Source organism: Myotis lucifugus, unplaced genomic scaffold (assembly GCF_000147115.1).
Source record: "Myotis lucifugus unplaced genomic scaffold, Myoluc2.0 scaffold_45, whole genome shotgun sequence".
In the NCBI taxonomy this organism is placed as follows: Eukaryota; Metazoa; Chordata; class Mammalia; order Chiroptera; family Vespertilionidae; genus Myotis; species Myotis lucifugus.
In genome coordinates, this window is record NW_005871093.1 from 4,838,808 (window position 1) to 4,850,031 (window position 11,224).

An 11,224-nucleotide genomic window follows, 5' to 3' on the forward strand; every position below is an offset into this window, starting at 1 on the left:
TAAAACCTAAGTTGGGCCGAACCCGGTTTGGCTCAGTGGATAGAGCGTCGGCCTGCGGACTCAAGGGTCCCAGGTTCGATTCCGGTCAAGGGCATGTACCTTGGTTGCGGGCACATCCCTACTAGGGGCTGTGCAGGAGGCAGCTGATCGATCTCTCTCATCGATGTTTCTAACTCTCTATCCCTCTCCCTTCTTCTCTGTAAAAATTCAATAAAAAATATATATATAAAAAAAAAAAAAAACCTAAGTTGATCCTGTCCTCCTCTGCTCAGAACGCTACCCGCCTCTCAGCTCCCTCAGAGTGGAAGCCAAAGGCCTCATGTTGGTCTGCAAGGCCCTGCTAGACCTGGCCCTGCCCACCCCACTCACCCCTTCTGCCACCACGCTCCCCCTGGTACACTGTGCTCCAGCCAACCTTGAACACGCCAGGCCCACTCCTGCCCCAGGGCCTTTGCATGTGCTATTCCCATTCTCACCCTACATACACTGAGTGGCCAGTTTATTACGACCAGCCAGATCATTATGACCACCCCATCAGTACTTCATTGACACTTCCAAAAATACTGCATATTGAAAACTTCCTAAGCAAATACTCTCAAGGTTTTGTTATTATCATTATTATTATTTGCATAACTAATTCACTTCATTGTACTGATGGGGTGGTCATAATAATCTGGCCACTCAGTGTATATCAAGTATGTCCCTAAAGAATGGAATGGGCACAGAGTTTCTGTGTGGGAAGATGAAGACATTTTGGAGATGGATGGTCATGATCAGCATATGACATTGTGAATATACTTAATGCCACCGAGCTGTACTTAAATGGTTAAAATTGCAAATTTATGTTATGCACATTTTACCACAATAAAAATATATTAAGTAAAATGTTTCTTAAAGTTTAAGAAATTCCCCCTTAACTGTGGGCTGGTGAGGACAGACTCCGGGCGCCTCGGCTCCCAGGCAGCACCTGGGTCTCTCTCCTCCCCAAGAGGCAGAGCTGGGACTGGGTGTGCTGTCCCTCCCTGACCCCCTGACCCCAGGAGAGTACTCACATGGAACTCATAGATCTCGGTGAACCGCCGGTAGACCAGCTTCTCGGACAGGTCCTGCCACTTCACCAGGAACATGTACACCTGGGGGTGGGAGGGCCTCGTTCAGCTTCCAAGGAGGCATCGCCCCCAAGTGAAGCCTGAAGGACTGGGGACAGAGCGCTCTGTGGGGCAACGTGACCATAGAAAAGACACTGAATTCAGGGACCCCAGAGCTGCCACTCTCCAGCTTTAAGACCCAGGACAAGATGATCGCCTCTCTCCAATTCCTCACCTGTCATTGGAGATAAAAGTAGGACCTCACCATAGGGCTGGTATGAGAGAGTTTCAGGAGATAAGATACAGAAAGCGCTGAGCTCAAACAATACAAGAACCCAGTAAGGTATTGTATTGTTCCATGTACATAAAATGTCCAGAATAGACAAGTCCATAAAGACAGAAAGTAGATTAGCGGTTGCCAGGTATGGGGGAAGAATAACCACTAGCAGGTACAGGCTTTTTGGGGGGGAGGAGGGTGATGGAAATCTTCTAAAATTGATTATTGCAATGATTGTGCAACTCTATGCACATACTAGTACTAAAAACCACTGTATGCTTTACATAGGTGCACTGTATAGCATGGAAATTATATCTCAATAAAGCCATTATTTAAAAAATAATTAAGCCTGGCTGCTGTGGCTCAGTGGTTGAGCATCAACATATGAACCAGGAGGTCACAATTTGATTCCCAGTCAGGGCACATGCCCGGGTTGCAGGTTCGATCCCCAGTGGGAGGTGTGCAGGAGACATCTAATCAATGATTCTCTCTTATCATTGATGTTTCTATCTCTCCCTTCCTCTCTAAAATCAATTAAAGAAATATTTTTTTAATGGTGGAAATGGGCCCTGGGTGGTGTTTCTAAGCAGTGGTCGGCAAACTCATTAGTCAACAGAGCCAAATATCAACAGTACAACGATTGAAATTTCTTTTGAGAGCCAAATTTTTTAAACTTAAACTATATAGGTAGGTACATTGTTATTAACTTAATTAGGGTACTCCTAAGGCTTAGGAAGAGCCACACTCAAGGGGCCAAAGAGCTGTATGTGGCTCGCGAGCCACAGTTTGCCGACCACTGGTTAGAGCATTAGCTGGAGCACTGAAGGGTCACAGGTTCAATTACTGGTCAATTACTGGGGTGCAGACTTGATCCAGGCCTGCTCTCTCTCCCTCCCACTCTTCCACTCTCTCTAAAAATCAATGGAGAAAATGTCCTCAGTGAGGATTAACAACAACAAAAAGGTGAAATGGTAAATTTTATTATATATATTTTTTAATCACAATAACAAAAAAACAGCAATGTGGTACTATGAACAATAAAAATAGAAAATCTAGAAATAGATCAAGTACATATGGAAATTTAGGATATGAAAAAAGTGGCAATTCCAATCACAGATGTAAAGGTGGATTTTTACAAAATTGGTGTTGGGACAACCGACACGCCTTTTAGGAAAAGGGAAAACTGGATTTGTTTTCCACACCACACAGCAGAAATCAACTCCAAGTGGATCAGAGCCATAAATGTAAAAATTGAAACCAGGTGAGTGCAACGAACCCGGGCCCCCTACACTGAAACCAGGTGGCCCCCGAGGACCTCAGACCGAAACCAGACCGTAACAGTTTTTCTCTCTCTGTTTATTTGTAATGTTTTTCAGCAGATTAACACCAGGCCTCCTCACAGTCCTCCAGAGACCACCAGACTAGGCTGGTCCCAGAGGCTGGAGCAGGCGCAGTTAGCAGTCCAATGACCCTCGGCAGACCTGTAGAGCACCACGGAACCAAGTCCTCGGAACTCAGGTAACAGCACCCTTGTTGGCCATCTGACTCTTTTTTAAAAAAATGTATATTCTTATTGATTTCAGAGAGGAAGGGAGGGGGAGAAAGAGAGAGATAGACACATCAATGATGAGAGAGAGAATCATTGATCAGTTGCTCCTGAATGCCTACACTGGGGATCAAGTCTGCAACCCAGGCATATGCCTGACAGGAATCGGATTGTGACTACCTGGTTCATAGGTCAACGCTCGACCACTGAGCGACAACAGCTGGGCTGCTACCTGACCCTTGAAGAAGCTCGAGGTTTGTCAGTCAGGAAGATGGGATGTCTAGATCAAATACGGACACGTATAGGACTAACCAATAGACTCTGCCGGGCTGACATGACCTCATTCTGTCCTGCCCTTCCACGCTCCTTACCTTAGATGGCTTAGTTCCCACACTATTCAGACCCTGGATTAGAACTGATGACTATGCATAGCCCCTCCTCACCCTAATTCTTTAAATTTAAATTTACTTCAAATCTTTATTTGGGAGACAGATTTGGGCTTACTCCCTGTCTCCTCACCTGTCTACCTCAGGAATAAAACTCCCTTTTGTCTGTGAAAAACCTGCTGTTTCAGTGTCTGGCCTTTCTGTGTGCTGGGGCAAAGGACCCACCAACTTTAGTCAGTAACACAAGAAGGAAACATTGGTAGACGAGACTTTCTAACGGACTCAAAACCAAAAGGCACTAGAAGATTGTTATTTCAAATACCTTAACATTCTTTCAAATTTTGTGTATGAAACCATAAGCAATGCCAAAATGCAAATGGTAAACTGGGAGAAAATATTTGCAATACACACCACAGAAGTTTATCTTCATTGTTCTTTATGGCAACATTATATAATGAATAAATACTCTCCTCCAGAGAGCACAGGAAATGCAGCAGGGGCAGGTGAGCTGGCAGGTGAGCTGGGCAGGTGAGCTGGGCAGGTGAGCTGGGCAGGTGAATTGGGCAGGTGAGTTGGACAGGTGAGCTGGGCGGGTGAGCTGGGCAGGTGAATTGGGCAGGTGAGTTGGGCAGGTGAGTTGGGCAGGTGAATTGGGCAGGTGAGCTGGGCAGGTGATTTGGGCAGGTGAGTTGGACAGGTGAGCTGGCAGGTGAGCTGGGCAGGTGAGCTGGGCAGGTGAGTTGCCACTCAGCACCATCACACTTCCATAGAAACAGCTCCAAGGATTGGGGGAAATCACAGAAGGGAAACGTTTTAAAAATTGACAGTTTTATCAAAGTCTCACGGGGTCGCCTATTTATTCGGGGTTGGGGAGAATTATTTTATCAGTAGTTAATTCCGCAATCCAACTTTCCTGATCTACCCCACACACAAAGGGTAAAGTTAAAAAAGAAGTAGATTTAACCCAATGCAGGAATTTTCGTCTGATGCAATAACTGAAACAGCTTTCAGGTAAATTGTCAGTCTCTCGGGTTTCTCCTCAGGGCGCCTCTTTAAGATGACAGCAGGTTGGCAGTTACTACATAGCTTCAGGGATATAAAGTACAGCACAGGGAGTGTGGTCAGTAATATTGTCATAACTACGTATGGTGTCGGGGGCACTAGACTTCTCAGGGCATCACTCCATACGCAACAGAAACGTCTAGCCACTATGCTGTGCACCTGAACTCATATAATACTGAATGTCAACTGTAATTGAAAAAACTAAATCAATTGACTGTAAAAAAAAACACACATCGCACATAAAGGGTTAATATTTCCAATATATAAAGAATTTTTTTTAATTTGAAGGAAAAAAAGACCAAAAAAATCTGATAGAAAAATAAGCAAAAGGTATGAACAGACAATTCATGTCACACACGTGTATATATGTGACCCTTAAATACATAAAGAGGTGTTTGGCTTCTCTCATAACAACATAAATGCAGGGTGACTAGGTAATTGCAAATTAGTGAAAAACAATCTAAATGGTTGTTTGAAGAAACAATGGTAGAGTCATACAATGGGATATTTAAAGATGAAAAAAAAAATACCCAAGAGACGCAATGAATTTGGAGGTAACTCCAGGATGTTATAGGAAAATGAAAGATGAACATATGTCACCTGGTTTGTTATCTGTGGTCGTAAGGAAGAAACAATAAGAAAATTTCATATAGTTCCACTTATTTTTGTAAAGAGAAATACAGAAAAGATGAACCAGAATGAGTGTTTGGTCATATTTTTATAACATTTTGATGTCTGATCACATGTGAATATTTTACATATTTAAAAATAAAAGTAAACCAACAAGGAGGGGCTTCAGCTCCAAGATAACAACGCTGAGCTCGCCTCCTCCCAGGAACACATCAACTTTACACCAACAGACAGAGCAGCTCCCCCTGCAGAAGAGCTGAGGGCTGACTGAAGAGCTTCCGCACCGCCAACAAGAGAGACCACCCGGAAACAGGGAGGAGCACAGGGTGCAGGCAGGTGGGCACCCCACCCTGCACACCGGCCTGCGGGCGCCCACCCGGAGGTACAGCTTAAAAACGGTAGTTTAAAGCAGCGGCTGCCAACCTTCTGGACCTCAACAAAAGGACCGCAGACCACCGGTTGGCGACCGCTGGTTTAAAGGATACCCAGGCCACACAGGAAGGAAATCCATTCACTAATCCTAGAGCAGCGGTTCTCAACCTGTGGGTCGCGACCCCTTTGGCGGTCCGACCACCCTTTCACAGGGGTCGCCTAAGACCATCCTGCATATCAGATATTTACATGACGATTCCTAACAGTAGCAACATTACAGTTATGAAGTAGCAACGAAAATAATGTTATGGTTGGGTCACTACATGAAGAACTGTATTTAAAGGGCCAGAAGGTTGAGAACCGCTGCCCTAGAGCGTTTGCCAAGTGGGAGAGGAACTGCAGAAACTCTCTCTGAGGTTGAGGGCAACAGAGCACCATGTGTGTCCCCACTTCTTTCTTTCGTTTTGTTAATCCTCACCTGAGGATATTTTCCCCATTGCTTTTTAGAGTGGAAGGGAGAGAAGGAGGGATGGAGAGAGAGAGAGAAACATTGACATAAGATTAGTTGCCTCCCACACAGGCCCTGACTAGGGATGGGGATCAAACCTGCAACCCAGGTACGTGCCCTTGACCTGGAATTGAACCCACAACCCTGCAGTGCGTGGGCCAACGCTCTAACCACTTAGAAACACTGGCCAGGGCTGTGCCCCACTTCTTTTTTTTTTTCCACTTGAAATCATTACATTTATATTATGTGAATTTCACCTCATTAACAAAATAAGTTCAAGAAAAAAGAGGGCCCGGAATAGAGCCGTGCGGGTGAGAAGCACCTGGACACCCCTCTCTGAGCCTTGATTTCCTGCCTGTGAGTCGGGGAGAGGATTTCCACGGGATGCCTGGGTTACTGCCCTTGCAGCCTGCGGGGGGAGCAGGTGGGCGGGGGTGGGCGGCCCAGCAGCGGACCCCACATGGCCCTCCCTCCTTATCTGCTGTGTGGTAGTGGGCAAAGCCCCTAACCTCTCTGGTCCTCTATTTCTTCAGCTGTAAAAGGGGACCACCACAGTCCGACCTCACAGGAGGCTCAAAGATTAAAGGCGGAGCACCGTGCGGACACACACCGTGTGCCCCCACTTCTTGATCCAGACACTCCAGCTGTAGGCCAGGGCCATCCCAGTGCACCCCAGGCCCACTGCACTGCTTGCCTCCAGACTCTCCTCAGCTTCACACCTGCCACAGCTACTACTTCTGCCCGGTGTGGCTTGCCCCGGAACTTGCTGTGGACCAGCAGTCGCCAAGCTTTCAGACCTCACGGACCACCAGCTCCAGCCCCTGAGGCTCCCATTTGCTCCTGTTCAGCTCCAGACCCTGGTTCAGCTTCTCCCCAGGGCCTACATGAAGCCTAAGCCAGCCAAGGCAGTCCTGCCGCAGCCTGCCCCAGTGACTTCCCTTGGCCCAGACCCATTCCAGCTCCAGCTCCAGGCCCCAGTGAGCTTGCCCCCAGGACTCCCTTAAGGCCCACAAGTGCTCCAGCTCCAGGTTTCAGCACCAGCAGGCTTGCCAAGTGCACCTGGCTCACACACTCTGCAAAAGGGAAGTTCCTGCACTAGGCCACTCGTTCGAGACCAGGAGAGGTTGCTGGTTCACCTAATTCATATAAACAAACACAGAGACAGCCAAAACGAGCAGAGAAATGTGTTTCAAATGAAAAACGCAGACAAAACCCCAGAAGAAGGACTAAATGAGACAGAGACAAAACATTCTAAAGAGTTCAAAACACTGGTTATAAGGATGCTCAGTGAACTGAGGAGAAGAATAGATGAACTCAGTGAGAAATTTAACAAAGATAGAAACCACAAAAAGGAACCAGCCCGAAATGAAGAATACAATAACTGAAATGAAGAATACATTAGGCCCTGATCGCTTTGGCTCAGTGGATAGAGCGTTGGCCTGCGGACTGAAGGGTCCCAGGTTTGATTCCGGTCAAGGGCATGTACCTTGGTTGTGGGCACATCCCCAGTAGGGCGTGTGCAGGAGGCAGCTGATCGATGTTTCTCTCTCATTGATGTTTCTAACTCTCTATCCCTCTCCCTTTCTCTCTGTAAAAAATCAATAAAATATATATATTAAAAAAAAAGAACTGCAAAAAAACCACTTAAATTTGCCCTGGCCGGTGGCTCAGCAGTTAGAGCATTGGCCCATGCACTGAAGGGTCAAGGATCCCATTCCCATTCAAGGGCACGTACCTTGTTGCAGGTTTGATCCCTAACCCCAGTAGGGGCTTGCAAAGGAGGCAACCAATTGTTGTCTCTCTCTCTCTCTCTCCACCCTCCTTCCCGTCCACTCTCTCTAAAAAAAAAAAAAATGGAAAAAATATTCTAGGGTGAGGATTTAAAAAAAAGAAAACTTGCCCATCTGGCATGGCTTAGCGGTTGAGCGCCAACCTATGAACCAGGAGGTCACAGTTTGATTCCCGGTCAGGGCACATGCCCAGATTGTGGGCTTCATCCCCAGTGTGGGACATGAAGGATGCAGCAGATCAATGATTCTCTTTCATCACTGATGTTTCTATCTCTCTCCCTTCCTCTCTGTAAAATCAATTTTTAAAATATATTTTTTTAAAAAAGAAAACTTACATTTGACTTAATAGGTTAGTAGGTTTATTGCAATAGTGGTATGGGCATAGTAATTCTGAAACAAGTGGATGTGTTTTGTTGAATTGAGCAAAGAAGTAAATATAAGGATGTTGTTGGGAGCCAGGCTTCTCACAGTGAGAAAAAGGAGCTACAAATAAAAAATGGTGAAAGGCAAGAATGAAATGAAATGGCTGCTTTCCCCAGTCTGTCTACTCGAAGGACACGAGCGATGACACCTCAGTGGCAGTGAGCACACCTAGCTTCCAGATCTTGGGTTCTAATATCACTTCCCACTAAAAAGAATCAGGGGTCCTTAGCAACATGGCTGAGTCCAGGGCTGGGCCTGGGAGAGTAACCTGGACCATCTTGTGCCAGAAGTAAGAATGTGCCCAAAGAATGGCAGGCACAGAAGCCAGCTTGAAGGAGCTCCCACTGACCAAATCTGGTACAATCTGAGCATAAAAATAAATTATGATAGTAATGGATTACAATCCATTGAATAAAATCAGAATCCATGGATCCATATCGGCAGAAGTAAACAAATAAAAGGAGAAGGGAAGGCCCTTGCAGAAAATGTTGAGTGATAAATGCAGAAGGAATGATTGAGTGTAAAAATCACCATGTAGCAATCATTGTAGTCATCTGATTCAGCCATCAGTTACTATAAGGAACGGGATATTCACATATCTTCAAATATCTCCCCACAGGTTAGTCTATTTAAAACAAAGTGGGGGAAAGTAACTGTACAGCAGAGGAACTTGGAGGACTTGTCCAGGCCTTGGTGCCCAATGCTCTCCGCCAATATGGGAACCAGTCACAGTCCCCTGCCACCTGTAGGATCGATGAGAAGAACCCAGCATCACCCAGCGCCATCTGTGCATAACCTGAATCGAGTGAAGTATCAGACACACCCAAATCGAGGGACAGTCTACAAAATAACGGGTCCCATCTCTTCAAAACGGCCAAGTCGAGAGGACAAAGGAAGACGGACTGACCCGGATGAAGGAGGGCTGAAGAGACAGGACAACTGACTTGGAACCGGTGATCTGGGATTGGATCCTGGACCTGAAACAGTCTTACAGCACAGAGGACAGGTGACATCTGAATAAGATGTGTGGGTTGGATTACAGTGTTTATCAATGTTCATTTCCTCATTTTGACACATTTGCACCCTGGCTCTGTAAGAGAAAGTCGCTGATTTTAAGCAACACACACCACAGTGTTCGGAGGTTATGAAACAACTGCTCCAACTCAGCTCTCAAGTGTTTCAGGAAATTTATATTCAGAGACAGAAGGGACCAGGGAGGGAAGGAGGGAGAGAGGGAGGGGGAGAGGGAGAGGAGGAGCAGAGAAAAGAGAATGCAGATCTTCCCCGGCCTTCCTCTGGGCTTGGGGACCCTATATGGGGTGTGATGTCTGGACAGACACTCCCCCAAGTCCCCACGCGGCTGCGGGGAGACTGCGGGGATGGAGAGCCCGCCCCCCTCCGGGAGGACCTCTCCCTAAAGCCGGGGTGGTCAGGGAGGGCTGCCCGGAGGTGGGGGCGCACGCCCTGGGCCTGAGCGCGGGCTGGCTGCCGGGTAGGGTACGGGAGTGGAGAGGGGACTCGGCTGGGGCGCGGAGTGAGGTGGGCTGGCAGGGCCGGGTGCTCGGGCGCGCATCCTTTTCAGGGTCCCACGTCCACTGCGGACCCCGACGGGCAGACTGAGGCCCGGAGACAGGGAGCCGTTCGCCCGCGGTCTCGCCCTGCCACCCCCGCGGTCCGGGGCCCCCCGCCCCCCATCCACTGCTCACGTAGTGCTGGCTGGGGACGTAGCGCTTCTCGAAGCCCAGGAGGGCGATGTGGCGGATGAAGGTGTCCCCCATGGCGCGCTGCGCGGCCGCTCTGGCCCGGGCGCCCCGGGCTGGGCCTTAAATGGGCTGGAAGGAGGAAGTGGCCCCTGTCAGCCGGGCTGGGGCAGGAGGGGCGGAGGGCGCAGAACGGGCTTCCTCCTTCTTTCATCGGCTGGGTCTCCCCGGGCCCCCACTGCGGGACGCGGACGGCCGCTCGCACGCATTGGTTGCGGGGACAAGCCTGTCCTCGTCCTGACTTCCCGTGGCCCGCAAGGCCTCACAGGTGGGGACTCCCTCACCACCGCTCCTGGTGGCGGCCTCTGCCCCCCCGCAACCCCCCAATGGCCTCTGCCGCCCCCAAACACAGCGGGCTGCCCCCCGCGCCCCCGGCCCATCTCCCACAGACCTGTAACTCCCTCCCTCGCGTTCTCTAGGTTTCTGCTCCAATGGCACCTCCTCGGAGCGGCCTTCCATGATAACTACACATAAAATAGTAAAACTTCATGCCTCCCCGACCATCTTTCTGTTTTTATTCAGGGTACTTCCCACAACTGGCAAATTACCATTTCATGTTTGCCGGAGTGTGAGCCCCATGAGCACAGGACTTGGCCTGCTCTGGCACCCAGTGGACCCCCTTCAACATCTGGAGAGCGGCTGCCTCACTCACTGCTGAATGAATGGACGCCTCCAGGGCCTGTGTGTGCAAGGGTAGGAGCACATCCCTGTGTGAGCCCGGCTGAGGGCCAGTGGCAGCTGGGACAGACTTTCTGACCTGAGTTCAAATCCTGGTCAAAGAATGGGCCCTCATGCCGAAAACCAGTTTGGCTCAGCGGATAGAGCGTCGGCCTGCAGACTGAAAGGTCCCAGGTTCGATTCCGGTTGCAGGCACATCCCCAGTGGGAGATGTGCAGGAGGTGGCTGATCGATGTTTCTCTCTCATTGATGCTTCTAACTCTCTATCTCTCTCCCTTCCTCTCTGTAAAAAATCAATAAAATATATTTTAAAAAAAAGAATGGGCCCTCAGAGCTGGCTGTGTCCTCCTGGGTGAAATGGGGCCATCTCTGCCCAGAAGGGGATTTGGGAGGAAGAGGTGAGGGAGGGGGGGGGGAGCAGCATACCTGAGAGAGGCCAGTTTGAGGCCAGTTTGTGGCCCAGACGGGCAGATTGCAAAATTGAGACATGACAAAGGCAGTGGGCACCGAGAGCACTCAGAGCCATGGGTTCCCCCTGGACTATTGGGGGCGAGGGCTGGGTTGGCGTCTGGCTCAGAAGAACTTGTTTGGAAGGTCCCCTTCAGTCGCTGCTGCTCCCTCCCACCTGCAGGTCACCAGCCTGGGTGTGACAAGTCTTGCAAGTCCTTTCCATTAGGCATCAAGGACCTTCCCACACAGCAGGA

General features: G+C 48.9%; 1 protein-coding gene across 1 annotated transcript in view; it reads right to left on the reverse strand.

Annotated features, from left to right (window-relative positions):
- The window catches only part of NCF1 (neutrophil cytosolic factor 1), a 17,720-nt gene extending 7,827 nt beyond the window's left edge, over nt 1-9,893 (reverse strand). The window contains exons 1-2 of the mRNA XM_023753413.1: nt 9,789-9,893; nt 955-1,133 (exon numbers count right to left, since the gene is read on the reverse strand). Coding sequence (XP_023609181.1) covers nt 955-1,133; nt 9,789-9,860 — 251 coding nt within the window. The 5' untranslated portion in view covers nt 9,861-9,893. The remainder of the gene's footprint in view (nt 1-954; nt 1,134-9,788) is intronic.
- Nucleotides 9,894-11,224: the final 1,331 nt, after the last annotated feature.